Source organism: Triturus cristatus, chromosome 10 (assembly GCF_964204655.1).
Source record: "Triturus cristatus chromosome 10, aTriCri1.1, whole genome shotgun sequence".
Lineage (NCBI taxonomy): Eukaryota > Metazoa > Chordata > Amphibia > Caudata > Salamandridae > Triturus > Triturus cristatus.
The window spans coordinates 1,136,657,712-1,136,682,365 of NC_140593.1; the positions used below are offsets into that span (position 1 = coordinate 1,136,657,712).

The following is a 24,654-nucleotide window of genomic DNA, read 5'->3' on the forward strand; positions in this document are numbered from 1 at the left end:
CCCAATTACAAGAAACCTCGCATGCGCGCTGCAACGCAGGTCTGCGAGACCTAAAAAGTAGATCCTGAAAAAGTGAGTAGTGGAAGGAGACAGTATTGCATCTGTGCTTCACGCAAGGAACAAACACATGAAGAGGAAAGAAGCCCATAGATGCTGACAAATAAGAAAGGGTATCTAAAAGAAGCCAACAATTAAAAATGGGTAGACAATATTTTTTATCCATAACTTTGATGATAGCACGCTCCTTTATCCTCCAGAATTGGACAACTGACAAGATCCCAGCAGTCCAGGGCTGGAAGAGCAAAATACTTTGCACTATGAATTTTGAGGAGGCATATGCAAAGCGTGGGGGTGCTTAAAAGGTTTATTGACACATGGAGATACTTGGATCAAGGCTAAAGGGTACTCAAAGCTCTACACTGTATTACATAGGGATGGCACTAGAATTAAGCCTTTCAGTTTATATTATTAATATACTTAAATTTGACAACAGATTAATGGGGCAGGAGTTGAGCTATCGGAAAGTTGTTCTGAATCTGGATCTACTTTATGTATAGCACTTTATATAGCACTTTAGACGTACAAATGTACTTTTTCTTCAAGGCACTGTAATGTATTAGCAATGTGATTGGACATTTATAATACGGCTGGAGAATCAAGTACATCTGTTGCACTTTAAATCGCCTATTTGCACTTTTTGTAGGTGATGATCTATGGCTCGGAACAACACTGGAGTTATTTTTACAAGTATTTTACCTGAATAAGGAAATTTGCTGATGTAATTTTCTGTTCTATTTGAAGAAGTTTACAGTATTTATTTATTTCTGCTCAATAAAAATAAAACATTGAAAAAAAAGAAGCACGCAAATGAGAGTGACAATCAAGCCAACCAATGGTAGGCAATGGGTGACCCCTAATACCCTTTAAAGTAATAAAAGGACTCACTTGAGACAGAGCATGACTTGTCGTATGCAAGGCCTTAAAAAGTGTGATGATTTTGTTAAATATAGTTTCTGGGGATAAAAACCTTTGATTTCGCTGAAAAAAAGTGATTCAAACAATTGTCAAAAACATTCAGCATTGTTTAAAAACGTGTATATTTTTATTTTAAAAAACTGAAAAATAATTTTAAGTTACACAGTAATGATTAAAAAATAGGTACAGAGCTTGTGAAAAATGCACATAATTTACTTAAATATTTCAGTATTCTATGAAAAACAAGCAATTACTCCACAAAGTGTGCATTATACCATGATGTGTGTATATGGAGCAAAGATCTGTCTACGTAAAGTGCTGTATAGGTACAGAATGTTGGTACGGAAGAGGATACAAGCAAGGGGACACACTTGCACCATGTATACTTATGTCATGTGTTACTCCTCAGGACTCTTGCAGGAGGGGAGGCAGGTGTGAGGAGTGAGTTAGCTATGTACAGTTATTTGATGAGAAGATGTTCACAGAAGAGGTGAGTTTTCATCCGCTTAAGAAGAAGGCCTTTCAGACCGATATACAGATAAAGTACCTGATCCTCGGTCAATAGCAGAAGATTAGCCATTGAGAGTCTCACACTTCCAACTGGGTGGCTGACAAAGGCTTCAGGCGGAGGGCATCCTTTTGGATGTACTCTAAAAACTCTTTTTTTTTTGTAAACACAATGTTTCAACAATGTACAATTAATGTATAATAGTCGATTTAGTTGGAAAGCTTAAAAAGTCGGTTTAATTGGGAAATTCAAGAGCACCCACATCTTCGAAGTATGATGAATTCTTGGAAAAGATGTGCAGAATTCTCTCAAAATGTTTGCTTCATTGTTTGGAGAAAAACAGATTAGTCACCTGAGTAAAAGTGTATAGAAATTTGAATGAATAAGTGATACCTATGGTAGACCAATGCAAACTGATATCTTTGACTAGAATGGGAAGGGTCCCGATTGACATAATAAGAAGGGATTCTCGAAGTCAGCATATTCACACTCAAGGGACCATAGCCATGATAGCAAGTAAGGTTGGAGGTTTAAGATCAGTGATGTACAGAGCTGAAATCCTGATTCCTCTTTTGCCTTTGCAGGGTGCATTCTGGGGCCTGGTAATTGGATTAGCAGTAGGTGTCATCCGGATGGCTTTGGACTTTGTCTACACACCCCCGCTGTGCCACGAGCCTGACAACCGGCCAGCCGTTGTTAAATATGTCCACTACCTTTATTTCTCCATGCTACTTGCCCTGCTGACCATTATAATTGTGGTGGTGGTCAGTCTCTTCACAGAAGCCCCATCTAGAGAAATGGTAAAAACACATTGTTGTGTAATTGTTTTGTAAAATGTGGTACGTGATTGGGTGAGTGTCTGTTTGCCATTGTTTTAAAAATTAAGAGCATTGCTTTGAACATTGCTTAGATGACCAGATGATTCGATGATGGTCTCTTACATTTGTTACAGTCAACATAGCCATGACTCACTCTGCTGCCTGGTATTGTACAAGTGTCAACCAAACAAATCTGCAACAAAAAACCCTGTTATTGAGCTCTGCATCCAACTTGATACACCACTACCACCTAGCCATATTGCACAGCACCACCAAGTAATGGTGTATCACAACATTACCATCAATTAATATCCGTAACAGTAAATAATCCTACTATTAGGCCATGGTCCTAGTGTAACAAAAGCACTACCATTCAACCAGAGGACAGTATTTCACAGCACAATCATTATGGTATCGGTGAGTAACAGACATCACAACTATTGAGCTAAAGGGCAGATTCACACAGCTGTGCCACAGAGTCATGCATTGCAGAGCACAACAAATGCATCACTGGGTTGTCATGTCACAGCACAATCATTGAATCATGCCTCTGATATCAAAGAGTAGCATCATCAATCCTTAGTCTAATATCGAACAGCACCATGTTATGTTATTTCTATTTCTTAAACGCATGCACATCCTGGCACTGACTAAAGTAGGCAAAAGAGGAGAGAAACTACATCTGTAATGCCTGTATAAAAGCTATGTTTTCAAAGCTCTTCTGAATCCCAAATAACTGGAATTTGCCCTATGCGCATCAGGCAGTAAGTTTCAAAGTTGGGGGGCACAGAAGGAATAAACCCTTCCCCCGCTCTGGCTCTCCATACCTTAGACACCTTGAGCAAGTTTATTGCAGATGATCGAAGGCTTCGACTAGGACAGTATCTCTACATCCTTTTCGCAACAAATTTAGGGATGCAATTATCTAAGGCTTGGAAGATGAGATAAAGAGCCTTAAATCTGATTTGTTCGGCAATTTGGAATCAATTCAACTTGGTCAGTAAGGGGCGTGCTGATGAAAACACAGTGCATTTTAAAATCAGTGGAGTAGCGAGGTTTTGTACCATTTGCACCTATTGACAAGGTATTGAGGTAGGTTAAGGAAAAGCCCATTGGAATAGTCCAATCTGGACATAATGGATGCTGCCACTGACTTTTTCTCTTCATCCACTAAGTAGGGGAAATGCAGGATAACATAACCACGGATATCTGATTAGCTAGCATGAGATCTGCTACTATTTTAATACCCAGACTCATTACAACAGTAGAAGGAGCTGGACAATTTCCCAATTGACTTGGACAATATGATGCTTGGCATAGACTTGGACAATATGACTAGCCATAAATTGGTATTTCCATTGACCATTAGTGCCTCTGTTTTTTCCACATTTAGTATGAGGCCTTTTGTACCCATCCATTCTCAAATAAAAAACATGACATGTTGAAAGGCCTCAAGAGTTGCAGAGCTATAATTTAGCTTCAGTAGTATCTGGGAGTCAATGGTTTTGCGTGAAAACTAGGTTTACAGTTTGTTTGCTGTTGGACAGAACCAGGTCAGTGCAGTGCCATCCACACCCGCCATAGGTTACATGATACAGCACTAACAATGATTCAAGTTCTGATATCATACTGTACAAGTGTTAGGCCATGAATACAATGACATTAAGTAACACTATCCAATCATCGGAGGAGAAACACGCAGCAAGAAATTCAAGCCATTGCTCGGGTATTCTGCAGCACTATTATCAAGCTATTTTTAGTGCACATTGCTACTATGAAGCCATGATTCTGACAGCAAGCTGTACTAACATCCAGTTATGCCTACGTTAGCACACAATGCAGTTACAATGTTATGGATCAGTGGCTTCATATTGCTTAGCGCCACAATACTGCCATAGGTCTAGCCACTCGCAGCTGTATAATCAAGCAATGAGTTCAACACTAATGAACACTATGACTGAGAAATAGGCCCAGTAGCACCTAGTGCTACCATAGTGCCATAAATGTGAGAGTGAAATGCAACATTAGTCAAGCTCTGAATCTGGTAGCACCACTATCCTTGTCATTCACTCCATTACTGTGCATCATTAGCATTGAGTCAAAGGTGCAACAGCATACAGTGCTGCCACTGAGCAATGAATGTGATAGAGCAAACCACTACTAATCGAGTCCCTGATCTTACAGCTTACCAAATACCATAAAAGTGAGTGTAGTACCACACTGCACTCACAGACGAATAATGGATTCAACTGTGCATTGCACTCTAATTAAGACATAGATTTGGTAGCTCATAGCTAACAAATGATCAGGCCAATGGCAAATAGTAGGCCTAGCTGCTGAGTCCCTCCTAATGCCTGTAGGAACTGTGATAGGCTAGCTGAGAACCCAGCAATCAACAGAGTAAGAAAAAGAAACCTCTCTATAAAGCGCTGGTCGTACGCCAGCACAGGGTACAATACAATTCTCAGAACTGTGACCACCCCAACATCTCATAGGTCTTGTATCCACAAACATGACCTGCATATCGACTGACGAAGAGTAAGCAGCACAGATGAGGCACAGCCTAGTTCTTCCTTGCATATATCCAAATGTTTATAAAAGCAGTTTCAGCCTGCACCCAGGTGGCCTGGGGGATGATGCAAGGGTCTGCCAAAAAGAAAGAGGTAAGACATGATCTCTGTCTCCCTTATACCTTTCCTTGCACCAAGGATACAGAAATAGGAACCTTCTGTAAATGAAGGATGCACTCCTAGTAGGGATATCCACCCCCCAGTGTTCAACTGCACAGAACTGAAACCTATATGTGCAGAGGGAAGCTAAACAAGGCAAGTGGCACTCGGATTTAGGGCTTGCACATGTTGTATTTTTTCACCGGTGCCATACAAAACTTGCGCAACTTAAAAATACTTTTCTGAACAGCTCCTAAAATGCATACTTCCATGTGGTATTGTGAAAAGTACACCTTAGTATGAAAGGAAGCTCCTGAAGAGGAAGCCCGACTATAAAAGAGGACACACCGCTGGCCTACTGTATGGTTTAAATTGATGGCTGGTGCAGCATCCAACTTATGGTTGGTGCAAGTCCTTTGAGGCATGTTAACAGACATCTATTAAGATATGTCTTTCAGGTAAGGCTTCCTGACACGTCCGGTCCTCAGCTGCAACTCCTTTTCAGCCTTTGACAATTATGCCACATTTAGCTATAAACATAAATCCTTCTCTTCAAGTGTTCCAAAACAGACATTCAAAAAGATGTGCCCAACTTTGTGGCTATATTGATTTACTCTTTATTTCAACTGCAGCTGTCCCAGTGTTTTTAACAACACTATCCTAAGCACACTCCTGAAAACACAACAGGTTCTATGTTGTCTCCTTGTTAACCATATCTTTACTACCAAACTTTACTTTTTGGAGAAGATCTCAAAGACTTACTGACACTACCCAAACTGCATTTAGGACTAATCATGCTACACGAAGTGCACTGATGTGATTTGTGTTTAAGTCTCCATGGTCCACAAACAGCCTGATTTCTGCTCTCCTCACTGTGGAGGACATCTTCATAGACTTTGCCAAAACTAAGGGCTTTATTATTCCTCCGGAACAGGATGATGAATGTCACTAAGGGTTTCCAGGTCTACCTGGAAGACCCAGCACATTGGTGTCTCAGTGGCCTGGTTCAGATGCCTGTGTTGCTCAATGTGTATTTATGATGGAGAAGGACATAATGTACAAATATAAATAATGTTCCAGCAGGTTGCTTAAAATACACAGATTTATTCTGCCTTTTCCTGCATTGACTCACAGAAGCGGAGCTATTTACCCACAGCCATGCATGGAACAGCTACAGATAAATACTGGAAAAATTGAGCTAATGTTACTGGATCCTAAGAGCTGCCAGTGGCTGCACCAGAGTGCTCAGGATTCCAATGATCATCATGGTCAATGTTCTTCCAGAGGGTAAGGTTGGAGAACCCCAAGGGCTGCAACAGGTAAGCTTGGGGTTCCATGGATATTCATTGTCAATGTCCTTTCTCAATGAATGATTAGTGGATCCCGAAAGCTGCCAGTGGCTGCGCAGGTTGAACTCAAGATGCCACTGATCATCATGGTCAATTTTCTTCCAAAGTCAGAGGTAACCATCCTCTGTGTACCATTTGAACATGAGGTCCCAGATCGCAACTATGCTCAAAATGGACAATACTATTTCTGTTTACTCCGGGGGTACACTTGCCTGGATCTGTTCACTAATTTAAATGATTAGCCGATATGTCTGCCTCCAATCACTGTGGGATTGTGCACACAAAATGGCTAACACCTGGACAAATATGAACACTCCAGCTAGTCTAAAATGTGACTGCTCAAATGTAAAGACATGTTTCTTCCCCTTACATAACTCACTAACACACAGATCTGCATTGGCTTTTAATAAGGTACAGAATTCAGTTTAGATCACTCATTATATTCTATCACGTTTTGCAATGAGTTGGGCATCCGTAGTTGTTAATTTTCATGTTTTGTGGTGCAAGTGATCACTATGCCTTTCAATCTGAGGCCCCTGCCTGCTCCCACACATAGATCACAAATGCAATGCTCAGGGGCCTTGACCTTGCAGTGCACGACCCAAGGTATGACACACTTTCCCAAGAGACATGGTGAGACTGAGCTATCGCTCTATTAAGGATACCATGCAAGTCTCATCATCACTGTTAAGGGGTTTAGCACCAACATAAATGTGAAAGTTTCATCCTTCATTTATTTCTACAGCATTACCATGCATAGTATAGTATGAACAGATTAAAGTCTACAATAGTTTGCAGGTAACCAACAGGCTTAAAGATACAGTATGAACGTTTGGTACACTCATAATCTGTGAACAAAAGCACAAAAAGCACTTGCACATGTGTAAAGCACACACAGGCAGCTGAAAAGCGGAGGTTACAGTTCTATCCACACTCAGGTAAAGCCCAACACATCCACTGGGCAGAGAAACATACAATGAAGACCTGGAGAAATCTGATGTTTAGGAAGAAAATTAAGTGGTCTCCGAGCACTTAGGTTAAACACAATGCTCTCACGGTTAAAAGACCTTCCCACTTTTTATTGGCAGTCCTATATGTACTTGGGAGGCAGGACTAAACATTTTACAAAAGGAGGCTGTAAATGTTGGCTCACACTTGCTGTATGAACTAGTCACATACCTTTATTTGTAAGGAAGTAACATAGACATATTTCCTGAAGTCTTCTCTTGCTTTCCCCTTAAGGTGAGCCGCCTAACTTGGTTCACCCGGTTGGATGAACTTCCCAAAAAAACAGAAGAACCAACTGGAGAAGGCTCACCCATAGACAACAGCAATGGACTCACAGTTTCCAAGAATATGCCGAGCACAACTGAAGTGAATGCTGAATATGGCAGTACTACTGATTCTACTGATGTGATTAGCCCCCATGGTAGTTCAAGCAATAGCGGTAAGTTACTGAAGCATGCTCTAGAAAGTCTCAATAAGATACTTCCCTTGTTTAATAATTAATGGTTCTGCCATTATCAGGTGGAATTTGCTTTCATTTTCTCGTACTGATTGATTAAACCAAATTTCCTGAACAACTCTATTAAGGTTGCACCTAACAATACAAAAGAAACAAAGAATCATCTTTAAAACAAGCATTGGCAAAGCCAATAGGTCTCGCCTTTGGGACCTTATAAGTGTTTAGCCATGCAACAATTGATGTTGTTGCACCAAGGATATTGTGCTGGATAACTAAACACTTATAAGGTTCCAAAGGCGAGACCTATTGGCTATGCCAATGCTTGTTTCATTTCTCATTCAGTTTATGTGGCAGGCAAAGAATGAGCAGCTTATGAGCTTGTTCAACATCCTTTGCTTTGTGATGGGGAGGGAGACGAGGTAATGTCAAGGCAGTCTGGCGTGAGTGGAGAAATCCTTGAGGCTTAATAAATGAGCCAACAGATGAATAAATCAGCAATGAGTATTGGTGCATTTGCGTGTTAAATGGGCATTAATACAGTGAAATAGTTTCCTAGACTTTGTTACTATGTGCAAAATAAAAACAATATGAAATAATCCGATCTCAATATGTGCTGCATTATGCCGCAAAATCTGCCTTTTCTTGTCACACATTTTACTCAAATTATTTGTCCCTCCCTTGCCACATAATTACTGTGGCCCTGGTCATATGTCTTAGTGCCAGTTGGCAGACTTGTGAAATACAAAATGAAATGTAGTTTTTTTTTTCTTGGGGGTAATCACAGTTAAACACCCCAGTGGGTGAGCGGGCAGAGATAGCAGTTCAAATGCAAATCGCTGTTAATTGGCTAACATTAACACACTTCAGAAAACCGGCAGGCTAAACAAGACAGATTCTAACACCGAGTGGGGAGGAGGTTATGCTCATCAAGCGCACTTTCATATAATTTAGTAAAGTGATTCACCCACACTCCCGGGTTCAGTTAGTATTCAATCTGCGAGGCAAAGTGGTCGTTCCCATGGGCAATAATTTTCTAAAACAACCTGTTATCGCCTGCCCTTACTGCCACAACTAAGTCGCTCCAGCTAGAGTCATCCCAGTTGTGCCATGCTAACATTAATGTTCTCGTGTACTGAGCTCTGGCTATGCGAACCTCGGCTGGTGTTTTGGTTTTCAGTGCATTCATTGTTTCCTCGAAGCAGCAGCTTTGCAGAGGACAGCAATTGATGTTTTTAGGCAAGGCTTTGAGGGTTTGCAGTCACAAATAGAATAAAGTTATAGTCCAACCCTCCCACAGGAATAATATTGTCAATACTGACACTATCAATGTAGTACAAAATCAGGTGCCCATCCGCACGAGTAGTTAATGAAACAGGTTTTTCTGCCCAGATTATTCTAAAGTAATTAGAGAAATATCTATGATCGTTATTATGGTAACCTCGACCCAAAAATAAAAATGCTGGATGCCCACTGTGTGAGAGGCAAATAAAGCAACCTGGCCAAATGGTTCAAGCATTAGATAAAGCTGGTGTCTGGGCCAGGCGCCCCATAACCCAAATGAAGATGACGGCAGAGGGATGTTTAGGGTAGCATCAACAGGCAAGAGTATCTGGAAGCAAATTAAGAGGTTTAATTAGAAGGATAGTAGTCAGCCAAGATACTGAGTTGAAATATTCCATCCCTAATGAAACCCATCAGCGAGGCAGGCTAAGCCCTCAGCTGATATAGTTGCTGCACTGAGCACATCAGATGGCCAAAGCTTACCTGAGTGGCAGAGTCCATGTTTCCTGCAAGTTCCTAGCGTGGGTGAGCGGAACAAGCTGCCTTTGACATGCCAGATTCACTCCTCTGCAAGGGCGCATTTGCAATGACATGTAAGCCATGGTGTTGATGTCACAGGCAGAGTGACGGGGGCTCTGCAAATGAGCAGAGGCGACTACCTTAGCCAATGGAGAGGGTGACACGGAGCCCGGACAGCCGGATAATTCTCCTTTAGGGGGTCCGAAAACAAAAAATAGAACTGTGACCAAAAGCAAAAAGTCAAACAAATATAAATACAGAAGTGAGGGAATAACGACGTAAAATCAGACATATAAGAATCACAAGTGCTGAAACACAAGCACGGCCCCGCGGCCGCGAAAGTTAATTGTGAGAGGGGGAGCAGGAGGTGAGGCTGTGAGTGGTGTGCACTGGGGAGAGCAGTCTGCTGTTTTTCGAAGCACATACTCATGCTTGTGGTGCGCCCCTGCGCGCTCCTGCAAGGTGTATGCCGCCACAAGCACGAGTATGTGCTTCGAAAAACAGCAGAACGACGGCTAAAGGTCTCCTGTGCAGCGCATGCGCGCTGCGTAGGCGAGACCTAAAAACTGTTGTTCCTGCATTCTAGACACTTATTTCCCTTTCTAGTCAAGGTCCTACCTATATAAGGTGTTCCTGCACCTTCTCAGATAGGTACAGTCTGTTGCTTACCCAAACAAAAAAAGGTCCCTCTTCTCTTCCTGTCTGTGCCAGCACTGCAGAGCATTGTTCAGATCGGGTCAGAAGGGAAGGGAATACAACTTTGGAGGTAGGCAGGGTAAAAAACGGTGCTGCTCCCTTTATTACAGAAATACTACTTTGGTTGTCGGAATGGTTTAGTACTGCCGATGCAGAATGCACGGACAGTGTGTGTTGGAGTTACACGGCCTAGCAATTGTACAAGAAGTATAGGATGGGTTCGTGCCTAACTGTTTCCAGTGAGATTTATTTTAGCTTCTGTGCAAATGTGGTGAGACTGGTAGCAGAAGTGTGAATATTAGCACAGCATATAGCTTGTTGAAAGCATAAACCCAACAGTCTCGGGGCTTCCCGTCAATTGGATCCTGAAAAGCGAAGAATTCCTACCCAACTTTTCCCAGAGGGTACTAGAATGATTATCTCAAGCATGATTTTCTTCACAATGCAGCTATGTCAGAGGACCAACATAAAAACACTGAGGAAGGTCATTAGAGCCGAGATGCACATGGGATAACTACTGCTCAGGGAAGCGGCAAATACTCAGAATGCACAGCAGGATGATTCTCAATCAGACATTCCTAAAGCTGTACCCGCCCTACCCCTTTCTTAATGGTCACTCCGATATTATGACCAAATTAATGTTCTCCCTCAACCTCAATCACACTCCAAATAGAAGTTTGTTTCCGGAGATAGAATTGAGCATAGTAAGGACTACCTCATTTCCTGACTGAATCTGGGAGAAAATAGCCCGTGCCCAGAATTCTTTTTGGTTAGTTTTGGAGGTCCTCCATGTGTAACCTATTGATGCTCCAGTTATTGAAGGACAATGTCCCTCTGATCAATATGAGGATTTGAGGGAAGTTGGCCTGTCCTTCCCATAGCCAATGATACTATTGTAACTTAAGTAGACTTTCATTCGAGTTTCATGCCTTTCTGTTCAGTTTGAAATCTGGTCCACAAGTATTAAACAAAACGTGGTCCTGTCATTTGAGGGACCCCCAACTTTTGTTCGTCTGGGTATCCTTAGCATAGGGCGACATATACAAGTTTTCTATGAGTTCAGGTTGCCGACATACAATAAACTGGGTTTGGTGCATTTGGATATTTGGACAGCAGCTTCAAGTGAAATCCCAGTTTTAGGGTACCTTTCTTTTGGTCACAAATATCACCTCTAAACAGTATGGAAACATACCACAGTCATATACTTTTATTATCTAGATATCATAAGGTTTCTATCTCTAGCTGCCAGACCTTCCTCGACCTGACTGGCTGGCCACAAGATCATACTGCACATGATGTTTTGCAGATTTTTAACACAATACTTCATTATTTCCTTCAGTATCTCTTGCACAGGGAATGCAATTGGGAGCAGGGTTGGCCAGCACCCAGAGGCACCTACCTACCAATCTCAGATAATACTGAAAACTGTAGAAACATGGTAATCCAGTGATGTTGCTTCTATGAATTCAAACACATTTAATCACCCACAATCCCCGGCACATGTCAAAGTATGGGTACAGAAATCTAATTTCTTCATTTTCTGTGACAGAAAACTCCAGAACGTTAGGCAAATAGCAATTCAATGTTCCCACACTTCTCCAGATAAAAACGGTGGGCCTACTGCATAGAACAGGAATAGGCAAAATTTGAGACCATGTTAAAATTACATTGACAATACATTGACTTCACGTGGTCACATTTGGCCTATTCCTGCCAGTTGCGAGAGGCCCACCCGCAAGTGCAAAGTATTGTTTTTACTTGGAGAAGTGTGGCAACACGGGGTAGTGGGGGTTTTGCTGCTTCTCACAAATTTAGGAACTTTCCATTACAGAAATGTGAGGAAATGGTGCTTTTTAACCAATATTTGATCTGTGCTGGACATGCTGGGCAGGAATAAGTGGGTGTATCCATGCACGTTGCACCACCCAGGATGTGTGTGTGTATGTGTCTACACCTCAGCAATGAGATGGGTGCTGACTGGATTTTTCTGAGACTAAGAAAAAATCCAAACAGCATCCGACTCCCCTCTGGAGTGCAGTGATGTGTGTATGTGTCTATCTGAACTGTCAGGAGAGAGACACGGTTAGGAATTGTTTTAGAGATTAAGAAAAATCCAAACAACATTCAGCGTCCTCTCTAGCTCAGATGTGTGTGCTTGTACCCCAATGAGTAGAAGAATGCTGTTTGGATTTTTTTTATGCTAAGAAAAAATGTAAACAGCGTACAACACCTCGATGGGGTGGAGGATTTTTCCCTGCGATTAAGAGAAATGCAAACATCTGAGGCTAAGAAAAAAATCCAAGCATCATTCAGGCTACTCGCTGGGGGTAGCTGTGTATGTGGATGTTCACCCCATGGGGAGGAAAGGGGCCCTCTTTGGATTGTTTCCGCGATTAACAGCCAAGTTTAGACCTCAGAGGACAGGGTACTCCATCACAAATGTGAGTACACTGTGTGCCAAACGGACGTTCCAACCACCATATTTCCATCATATGAGCCTTGTTGGTTCAGTCAATAAAAAGCTACAACCGAAGCCCCAACAGAGTAGGGGTTGTCAGAGGAAGGACATTACGCCTACGCCGACGACACCCAGCTGATCCTCTCCCTCACCAGCGACCCGGACGCCGCCAGAGCCAGCCTACACGAAGGGATGAAAGACGTCGCCGAATGGATGAAGAACAGCCGCCTGAAACTGAACTCAGACAAGACGGAGGTCCTCATCCTGGGATCATCACCCTCCGCCTGGGACGACTCCTGGTGGCCCCCCGCCCTGGGAGCCACCCCCAAGCCAACGGACCACGCACGCAACCTAGGCTTCATCCTGGACTCCTCCCTCTCGATGACCAGACAAGTCAACGCCGTCTCGTCTTCATGCTTCAACACCCTGCGCATGCTTCGAAAGATCTTCCGGTGGATCCCCACCGAGACCAGGAAGACGGTCACCCAGGCACTCGTCACCAGTCGGCTGGACTACGGGAATGCCCTCTACGCCGGCACCGCCGCCAAACTCCAGAAGAAACTCCAACGGATCCAGAACGCCTCAGCACGACTCATCCTGGACATCCCCCGACACAGCCACATCTCCGGACACCTGAGAGACCTGCACTGGCTCCCCGTCAACAAAAGAATCACGTTCCGACTCCTCACCCACGCACACAAGGCCCTCCACGACCTGGGCCCCAAGTTCCTCAACAGCCGCCTGACCTTCCACAAGCCCACCCGCCAGCTCCGCTCCGCCAGCCTCGCTCTCGCCACCGTCCCCCGCATCCGCAGAGCCACCGCCGGAGGAAGATCCTTCTCCTACCTGGCAGCCAAGACATGGAACTCCCTCCCCATCCACCTCCGGACAACGCAAGACCATCTCGCCTTCAGGAAGCAACTCAAGACCTGGCTGTTCGAGCAGTAGCGTTTCCCCCCCCCCCCCCCCCCCCCGCGCCTTGAGACCCTCCGGGTGAGCAGTGCGCTATACAAATGCCTATGATTGATTGATACTGCCCACGCTATTTAGGATGAATGGAAAAAACATAAATGATTACACCCCCCCCCCCCCCCACCCCACACACACAACCTGGGAAACAGTCCCTGGGTGATGGAGATATCAGTGCTCTGTTTCTTAATAACAAATTCCCACTTTGGGAGCTTGTTTTTGAAAAACAAAAATGTTCTAAAAGTTTGGTGGACCGCATTTAAAGTCAATTGCGGCTATCCACCAAACTTTTTGTACCTTGACAGAAACCACCATGAAAGTGGTTCCTATAAAGGTACGGAGATCTCTTCTGGCCAGTGGTGATCACAAAATTTGGCTTGTGGTTGAGCATTAGGCTGGTGGAAGAAATATCCGGTGCCACCCCGACAGACGGAATACTGTCTGCCAAACATCAGATTTGGCCCAAAGAAAAAAATCCAAAACGCGTGCGGGTGTAGATGTGTATATCTGTAGTTCAGTGAGGAGACAGCTTTTTCTGATCTTGAGAAAAATACAAACAATCCTCCAGTCTCCTTGCAGGTGCACAGGTGTGGTGTGTGTGGCTAAGAAATAGTGCCTGGTTTCTCCTCACTGGGGAGCACCCAGATCTATGGGCCTGTATGCACCTCGGAGAGGAGATAGGCACCTTTGGATTTTTTCCAAGACTAAAAGTAAATCCAAACAACGTTTGGGCTCCTCACTGCAGAGCTGATGTCTGTGTTTGCACCTCCAGTGAGGGGAGAGAAGCTGTTTGGAATTTCTAGAGCAAAAGAACAAATCCAAACAGCGTCCAATCTCCTTGCTGGGACCCAGACATGTATGTGTGTTCGCACCTCAGAGAGAAGACTGACCTGGTTTTGAATATTTTCTGGAGCTAAGGAAAAAATAAAATAGTGTCTGGGCTCCTCACTGGGAGAGACCTGTTTGTCTGTGCCCCAGTGGGGAGACAGGCATTGTGTGGATTTTTTCCTGAGTTTAAGAAAAATCCAAATACTGTCCAGGCTCATAGCTGTTGCTCAGACGAGTGTGCATGTTCTCCAGTGAGGGGGCAGGCGCTGGTTGGATTTTTTTGGAAGCTAACAAAAAGTCCCTACAATGTCCAGGCTCCTCACTGGGGAGCAGATATGCGTGCGTGCCTGTCCACCAGGAGACAGGCGCTGTTTGGATTTTTTCGGAGGCTTGGAGAGCAGATGTGTATATGTGTCTGCACTCCCATAAGGAGTGAGGCAGTCTTTGAATGTTTTCTGAGTTTAAGGAAAAAACACAAACAGCAGGAGAGAGAGGGAGAAGAGAGAGAAAGAGAGGAGAGGGAAGAGAGAGAGAGACAGAGAGAGGGTGGGAGGGAGGGGGGAGAGAGAGAGAGACACACACAGACAGACAGACACGTGTGTGTTTGCGTCCTTGTGAAAAGCCAGGCGCTGTCTGTATTATTTCTGAGGATAAGATAAATCCAAATAACATCTAAGTCCTTTCTAGAGAGCAAAACAATGTGTATGTGCCCCAGAAAGTAGTCCAACATTGTTTGAGGAGAATCCAAATAGCAACCGGCTTCTTGGGTACAGACACATCGCTCCTTCTATGCAAATGCTCCTTTTGGATAGAGGAGCACTGGTAGACAAAGGAGGTCTCTGATAGTGAACCAGCAAGTGGAAATGGAAGGGGAGGAATTAGGAACGACTGCAGTCTAACCCATTACAATGCCCAACCTGTTTTTTGTCTGGAGGTAGGTGTAAAGGAGAGTGGGAGGGAGGATGGAAGGAGGTGAGCACCTCCTCCTACTCTCATTCCCACCTCTTTCCTTTTCTCCAACAGGAAAAAAGTAGTTTGAGCAGATGGACACGGTTAGGTTGGAGTAGAGCGCAGTAATAACTGCCTACAACTCCTCCTTTGGCCTCACCCACTAGCTCGATCCTTGGATGGATTTATGAGGTGTTAGTGAATCTCTTGGCCTTCCAATGGGTGAGGTACATAACTAATGACATTATTCATGTATTAATGAGGCAGCAAACCTCTTCCCTCCCCCCAATCGCAGGCAGTTTAGGGTGGTGTCTTCCATTCACAGGGGTGAAAAAATGGCCACTCGGGCCCTTTCTCCAATTGACGTATATGTACATCAATAGGGCAGTGAAAGGATTAAGAATATCTTCATACCTATATATAGATAGTGGGGTAATGTATGAACGTAAGTGCCATCGAAGGAGGAGGCAGAGGAGAATATACATCCGGTGGTGAGTATTAACTTGAATTAATCTCCTTCCCTTCCTAGACTTATAATTTATGGGACAACATTTAAGGCAGTAAGGTAGGGCAGAGCTATGGTGAGCATATCAATGTTGACATCTTAGAACTGATGGAAAGAAAGGTCTGTTTGATCACAGTATTTATTTGCTGTTCCACCTCAATCGCCCCCCGCTCTTTGAAGTCAGACTCTAAAGCGGTCACTTCCTTTTCTGGTGCAGTTCCATAACCCCACCCACCTATCACTTTTCAGGTGGACACACAATTTACCCTCTCACTGTGCCCCCACCTGTGTTGCAGCCTTGCTTTCTTATCTTCACCATTTCAGCAAAAAGTAATTTTGGGCAGATGCACACCCATCAGGTTGTGCAAATTGCGATTTTTAATGACTCGCAACCTATGGTATAACAGTGTCCAAGATATTCTTTGCGATTCCCAAATGGGTCGCAAGAGATCTACCACTTTAATATTCACGAAGCAGGTCGCAATTTGCGACCCATTGGGAATTACCAGCACTCACAGGTATAGTGGCCTGCTGGGGTCAGCAGAACACCATGTCTGTGACTGCTTTTTAAATAAAGCAGTTTTTTTAATGCAGCCTGTTTCCTTAAAGGAAAACGGAATGCATTTCAAAAAAATAAAAAATGATAAGTTTTCTTTTCATTTTTTCTTTTTTTAGAGTGGGCAGTGGTCTGTGAGACCACTGCCTGCTCTGAAAAAACATTGGCGCCCCCGTTCACAAAGGGGAAGGGGTCCCTAGGGACCCCTTCCCATTTTGGAATGGCTTACCACCAATTTGAAATTGGTGGCAATCTGCAAATGTTTTGCGACTACATTCCCAGTTGCAAAACATTCACACATACCAGTGCAACTCACTATTAGGAAGGGATGCCCTTAACCTGCCTTCCTAATAGCGATAAGCAAACCCTATTTTGTAGGTCGCACATAGGTTACCGACTCGCAAAATTGGGTTGGTACATAGAAAAATGCATTTTGCTGGCCCGATGGGCTGTTTGCGACCAGTAAAATGCGTTGTACATCGGACCCTTTATTCTTTATTCTGTCAAATTTGTTTTAATATGCTAAGGGAGTAAGCATTATGCAACACAGCTGCTAAATGATCAAAAGCTTATCTCCCTTCTTGGACTTAACTCCATCATACATAAACTACTTCAATGACCAGTAAACTTCAATACCAAATCACACAGGCTACTGTGACTTTTAAAGATTTGCACAGTGTGAGGCATCTGTATTGACAGCCTTGAATAGCGGGCAGAGGCATTTATATTTCACGTCCAGCTGCAATACAACATTTTTTGGTCTTTAACTAAACTGTCTCCCCTTGCCCATAACCGCTCTGACTTAATAAGCAGCTTTTATTATTATTATATAATAATAATAATTATTAAATGTATTAAGCACAAATTGACTACAGTCTCTAGGCATTGGAGCAGAAAAATATAAGGATAGCCTTAGGCCCTAATGATCTACCGATTGAGCTCTAAAAACTCATACCTGATAGACTCGCCCCGTACATGCGTGCGATGTTTGAAGAAAGTAAGAAGAAAGGGGAACTTCCACGAGACCAGAGGATCGCGATGCTGGTCACTATACATAAGGAAGGCAAGCCGCGGACGGACTGTGCCTCGTATAGGCTAATCTCCTTACTGAATGCGTAGCCTAAGATCTTAGCTAAACTCCTTGCTACTAGGCTAGTCAAGGTGATAGGTGGACTGGTCCACCAGGACCAATCGGGCTTCATGCCTCAGCGTAACACTGCATTAAACCGCCGCAGGGTGCACCGAGTAATGGGGAGGGTGGCAACTATTCGAGAGGCGGCGATAATCGTATCACTGGATGCCACAATGGCATCTGACACGGTCGAATGGCCAGATCTTTTTGCAGTCCTCGCAAAAATGGGATTCGGTCCCCGATTCATCCAATGGGTACAGCTCCTCTACTCGGAACCTTTAGCCCAAGTGGTTGTGAACAACAACAAGTCAGAAGTATTTGCACTGGGTAGAGGGACACGTCAGGGCTGCCCTCTATCCCCCTCCTGTTTGCGCTGGCCTTGGAGCCCTTGACATCCTGGGTGCGTAGGAATCCAGTGATATGTGGGCTGCGATGGGGCGAAAACCTGGGAGCATCGCATCTCACTGTATGCGGACGACATACTCCTATTTTTGGCCTCCTCAAAGGCATCCCTCGTGTTGGTACTAGACATATTTGCAACCTTTGGCAGATACTCCGGTTACTGGATTAACTGGAGTAAATCTATACTATACGTCCTTAATGGTCCCCAGCCTAATCTCTCTAGGATTGTCCAGTTCAAGTCACCACAATAGGCTTTAAGTACCTAGGCATCTATATTACAGCTGATCCCGTGCCCAGATTTGCTCAAAATCTCCTCCCGCCCCTACAGAGACTGAAGCGGGATACGGTGCACTGGAAAGCGCTTCCATTCTTGCTGCTAGGCAGGGCATCACTATTTAAAATGATGTCCTTGCCTCGCTTTCTATACGTATTGCAGAATTCCTCAGACCTAGTCCCTGCAAGCTATTTTAGAGAAATCAAAAGCCTGCAGCAAAGCTTATTGTGGAGTGGGAAACCACGCACACCACTCACTAAACTTAACCTCAATTGGTATGATGGGGGAATTGGCCTTCCTGACCTTAAAAAATATTACTGGGCAGCTTGTTTAGCCGCCATCAATCACTGAATGTATCGACGTGCCGACGACCCGGGCCACACAATGGATAGGTGGTTGCTACCGGTAGAGAACTATAATAGAGCTCTATATTAAAAAATGGGAAACGTGCGTCATCTGACGGGACCGACTAAGCACTTGGTACAAGTCTGGCATGCTGCCAATAGACACCTGGGCTGGGAACACAAGGTAACATGGCCACCCCCCTGTGGGACCCAGAAATACTTTGGAATTTGTGGAAGTCGAAAGGTTTTGACAAGTGGGACCTCATAGGCATCGCTAAGGTAGGTGACCTCTGGGTAAAAGGAGAAGTTAAAACGTTTCTCTCCTTGCAGCAAGAGTATGACATGACAACCACAGAACACTTTAGATACGTGCAGGTTCGTCATGCACTGCAGACACACCTCCAGAAAGGGGACACCCCTGACTCCTCGCCTCTTGAGGACAGGATATTAGACGGCTATCTACCGACGAAAGCCATTTCGCTAACCTATAAAAAGCTAGTTAACAACTCTAGTGACCCGCTCCAACTCACAAGAGAGAAATGGGAAAGGGATGGCATAATACTAGACGATGAGGACTGGGTAGTGGCAGTGGCCTCCCCACGGGAAGTAGCTATATCAGCGAGACTGCGACTGACCCAACTTAAAATCTTACACTGAATATACATCACAGGGTCATGCCTAGTAAAAATGGGGAAGGCGGAAGACGGAGACTGCAGGAGGCACTGTGGGGGTGAGGGAACTTTTCTGCATATACTGTGGGAGTGTGTACATATCCAATGAAACTGGCAGAAAATACATGACATTCTTAGTGAGGAACTCGCACTTGCTATTCGCCCAGAAGCCAAACGATGTCTCCTGAATGTTTGGGAGCCCGCCGACCTCAACAGCAAACGCACTATATGGGTTACCCTGGGCCTAATGGTGACAAAGAGGAATATCGCCCAGCTGTGGGGGGCCGCGCATGCACCAACCATAGCAGCCTGGAAGAGGGATATGGATTGGTGTATGTTCCGGGAAGACAGTGTATGTGGCGAGGGGATGTCTCCAAAAATGGTCCCATATCTGGAATGACTGGAATGTATTTTGCGGTAATATTTGTACCCCCCGACCGTTCCGACTCATGATGTTACCAACTAACAATCATGACTTATGTAACTACCTGATAGTAATTGTAATATATCACGCGATTTTCACACTGTGATGTACCTTGTGATGTTGATTCTCACTTGTTTAATAAAAAGAATTATAAAAAAAAAAAAAGAAAAATATAAGGATATAAGCAAGGAGAAAGGAAGAAGGGAACATGAAATAGAAAGCTTTACTCAAAGACAGCAAATAAAATGACCATATTTTTTAGTCTAGTCACGAGTCTGGCTGTCATGTTTTGTGGGCGCTGCAACCTTGATGAGGCACAAATAGGCATCCCCATGTAGGTGAAATTACAGTAATCAGTATGGGAAAAGATGCCTGCTGCAACAACTTGGCCAAATATCTCTTGAGGATGAAAAGTATGAGCTGTTTTAAAAGATTTAAGAATACATGAATCTGTCCTCCATGCCTTTTGTATTTATGAGAGAAAAAGTTAGACTTTGTTTAAGATCAATACCAAGTTCTTTACCTTAATGATCCAATATTGTTTAATCTACAATTAAGTGATACATGTATATTGGTATGGTCCTGGAAATATGATCAAACAAAAGATTAAACAAGGTTTTGGGTAACAGCTGCACCCAATTCCAGAAGACAGAGCACTGCAAAACCATCTGCATTCTGCTTCTTTGGGAAACATCAACCTATGATCTGAATAATACAGTGGTTACACATTCAGTCAAATCTTTCCACTGAAAATGCATGAGGGCTCTCTTAATTCCTCATTAACGCAAAGAAGATTTATGATTTGTCAAACAACGTATCACAGTTCTTTGTATAAATTCAATTTAGCTGCAAGAAAAAACCTTTCAGTTCGGGCTAGTCAATCTCCCGCTGGTGGATATGAGAATCATCTTGTCTCATGAAATAGAATGAGGTAATTCAAACAGGTCTTTCTTCCCTTCTATTTCTTTCTGTCCTTTTTCCCTTCCTCTCTTTACATTCTTCCTCCTATCGCTTATTCTATCACCCCACTCTTCCCTTTTCTATCTCTCTTAAATATATATAAGTATTGTTTGCTATTGGTGTATGTATCATAATCAACGTTCATCTCTCTATATGGGTGTAAGCTGGACTTGCAATGCTCCTGTATTTGCTGTTATTTCTCAATTTCGTAATTTTACCTATAAAATAACTGATACAAACAGGCCTTGTGGAGAAGACCACTAAAATTAGAGACAGTATTCCAAAGAAGGATTTGGGAAGTCTTCCATCATTTAAATCATCCACCATCACAGAAGTCAGTTGAATCCCCAAGACCTCAAGCAAAATAATTTCCAGAAAAGTACCAAATTGCTAAAGAGATTTTGTAAACCTGGGAATGGGTCAAAAGCCTACACCTCCCCAGGGGTGGTGTAGGGGAGGTGCACCAAGGAGAAAAATAACTTTATTTCTCCTCGTTTTTTTCCTTTCTATGTGTGCTGCATTCAGCAGAACACATCCAAAGAGGAAATTGCCTCCCTTCCTGCACAAAAATAATCACCCCTAAAATGCACACACGCTTGCAGCATGGTGAAGGGTGCCTATATTTGTGCATGGCAGCCATTTGTGTGCAAGCGCAGGGAGAAAGGACTGGAATGTGCTGTATCTGATAGATATGGTGCATGCCTACTCTTTTCTTTTCCCGTAGGGCAGTGCAGCAGCAATGCTTGTGGTGCTGCCCTATGGTAAAAGTTTGTAAATGAGGACCTCAGTATATACATTTTGTAGGCTGACTGGGGAGGAAGATTGTTTAAATGGATTACATTCTCAGTTAAATAAGCTAAGCCCTTTTACCACTGAGGAAACAAAAGTGCTACTCAAAATTACTAAATAAAATAAGGTGTAAACAGTCGATACATACAAATAAAATGTAAACATTTTTTATGTCTCAATATCTTTGTTATGCCGTGACAAATAACACTTTATTAATGTAACCTTAATTATTTCTCATTTAAGGGACACTAGTGCGGAGTCTTTTTAAGAGGACCAGGATGATGGGCCAGCTGCAAAGTAATACCAAATAGAGTGATTTGTTAGGGAGGGATTACAGACTGTATTTGCAACCCTGTACGTATTAAGTCAGAGCTGTGAGCAGTCAGATTTTCAGTTTGATCACCAACTATGTAAAAGAGTTTAATTTGCAGTTAAAATACATAATTTTGGTAAAAGGGACTCATGTCAGATGCCATGCGCGGCGGGTTTCTTCCTCCACTTAGCTTGGTCCTGCCCCAAGGTGTATGATTATTGGGAGACTGTGGTGCAGACAGCAGTACAGATTCCTGTGGATGTGGTTCCACTGGCATGTTTGTTGGGGGATGTCAGGCTCCTTAAGGGATGAAAGATGGCCTATACATTCCTGCTATTATTGGCCAAGAGGCAGGTTACAATTGCTTCGATGGCCCAAGCTGGACCGAGTGTGGACTGTTGGGAGGCGGATGTGGTCGAATGGGCTGTGGCAAACGAGAGTTGCTTGAGAAGGTGTCGACGTGATGAGAGGACATTGAGGTTTGGGTGAGTATATTGGATCAGTTTACAAATTCTGAGAGGGAATGTTCTGCCTCCACTTCGGAGAACGAAGGGTCTGAGGCATGGTACTGCAGCTATTGATATTTGTGGTAAGGCTTGGGAGGGTGTGGGCAGGATGGTACTATCATGGGCTTGTAATGATGTGTGCTCAACTTCTTTTTTTTTAACCATTTAAATGATACTACTGTGAAACGTTACCCTTCACTGTGAATTGCTGGATTGTATTGAGTAGTTTGGCACTTTGAGGTGCCGTTTCGTTGATATAAAGATACCAATAAACAATGTCTATAAAAATAAATAAACATACATACATGTATCTTATATGGATTACTCGAACATCCAGCATGGATCCGGCTCTACTGGGGCCGGGTTGAACATTACTGAAATAACTAGAAATCAGCCTTGTTCCCAGTCTTCTGGAAACTAGAGTTGGGCGGGGGCACATTCTACCCCTCCGTCTACCAGCTGAGATGCACTGTTTTGCTGCCCATTAGAACCACAGCCAAGAAGCTCACAGGTTATGTACTCTTAATACTCAATATTACTTGCATTTGCTCATGCCTGAAAAGCTGAAGTGATTTTATAAAAAACAACGACCTTCAATTAGAACAGTGCTCCTGAATCCCCAAAACACCTTTGCTTCATATCCCTAAAGAGTCTGCAATATCTGCAGTGGAGGAGTCCAGATATTGAAGCTAGAGAAGTTAGGCATTAGCCTTCCTTGGTATTGGGAAATGCCATCAATGTCTCGAACTTGTCCATTGTTTGAATTTTCTATTTTTAATGAAAAGAGATGTATCAAGCCTTCCTGCCAACAGACAGGGGTGGTCTGGCGGCTCCTTGTTTTGAACACTACTACCTGGCCGCTCAGCTACAATGGGTCGCCCGCTGGTTGGCTGATAGAGGCAGGGAAGACACAGCCACGACAGTGGCACCCTATTTGCTGGAATGTGTGACCGGACTCTTTCACCCCCTAGCTACGGTTACGGGACCGCTGCCGCTCCTTCTAGCTGTGGCACATAGGTGCTTTCGGAGGGCTTTGTACCTCACTCGCGCGGTTGTTCCATACGCACCGGCAATACCTCTGGAGGGCTTGCGGCCCCCGCACTGACGGGCTGGTGGGAAGCAGATGTGCACACGATGGGGGACCTATACAGAGACGGTGAGCTTATACCGTATGAGACCTTAGTGTCGGAGGACGGGCTCCCACCCGGCGGGTTCCTTGCGCACCGCTCACTCCTGGCGAGATTGACCGCCAAATGGGGGAACATGACTACGGAGCCTCGCCAGCACCTAACTATGCAATACCTGCACGTCATGGGGAGGGGCGGGCATCTGGTTCACGGCTTCGTTACGGGAGCACACGGCGGTTAGTCTGGGCCCGCTCCGCGGCAAATGGGAGCGAGACCTGGGGAAGCCATTCGCAGACAAGGAGTGGGAGAGGGTCCTTAAAGGCCCAGTGCGCATCCCCAGAAATATGCGGTTCCGCCAAATCCAGCTGTTCATAGTACACAGGGCCTACCTCACACCTGAGTTGATTAACAGGTACTTTCATCGCAATGACGCACTATGCCCTAGGTGCAGCGAGCTGGGGGCGGGGTTCTTGCATATGCTGTGGAGCTGCCCTGGGTTGAGCGCCTATTGGAGAGTGGTCAATGGGCTGTTGCAGGGGAGTGTGGGCCGCAACGTCCCATTTGACTGGCCCGAACACATTTTACACCAATTTAAAAGATCGCCCAAAGACAAAGTAACGTCCCGATTTCTGGACCTGGGGCTCGTAGTAGCGAAGCGCCTCATCACTAGGAGATGGAAGGCACATGACTCACCGCACACGCGGGCATGGAGCTCCTCATTCCAGGCATGGGCTAGGGCGGAGGGGACGGCCATCTGCAGGGAGGAAACTCTGGGGCTGCGGAAGGAGCCTATGGCGGATGGATGGGAGCAGTTGCTTGCTGAGCTCCGGCGCTTGGAAGGGGAGGGTCACACGGGCCACATGGGGGTGTTTGGACATGCCTGCGCGAGTGACGGCGTAGTACAGGCTGCCCCGTTGATGGGATAGCATAATCCCTACTGCCCCTGACCTGCCGATAGGGGCGTCTGCGAACACATGGGGATGGCTGCAACCATGGGGGTTGGGGGGGGGGTGATCCCGGGGTTGAGAGAGAGAGGGGGGGAGACGTGGGTAGGACAGGGGGGGGGGAGCATTCTATGTGTACAACTGTTCATGCTGCCACTGTTATGAGTTCTTCTTTCGAGTTGTAAGTGACTCATCTGTTCTCAACGCCTCAGTTGCGTGGGCGA

The 24,654-nt window shown here is 44.4% G+C and overlaps 1 protein-coding gene and 1 long non-coding RNA gene across 6 annotated transcripts in view; one reads left to right on the forward strand and one right to left on the reverse strand.

Annotated features, from left to right (window-relative positions):
* LOC146796748 (uncharacterized) overlaps positions 1-24,654 on the reverse strand; it is a 276,266-nt gene that overhangs the window by 233,632 nt on the left and 17,980 nt on the right. The gene's annotated exons all lie outside the window — the stretch shown is intronic.
* SLC5A11 (solute carrier family 5 member 11) overlaps positions 1-24,654 on the forward strand; it is a 226,343-nt gene that overhangs the window by 193,920 nt on the left and 7,769 nt on the right. For all 4 annotated transcript variants that reach the window (XM_085629443.1, XM_085629445.1, XM_085629446.1 and 1 more), the window contains exons 14-15: positions 2,068-2,283; positions 7,562-7,766. In XM_085629443.1, coding sequence (XP_085485569.1) covers positions 2,068-2,283; positions 7,562-7,766 — 421 coding nt within the window. The remainder of the gene's footprint in view (positions 1-2,067; positions 2,284-7,561; positions 7,767-24,654) is intronic.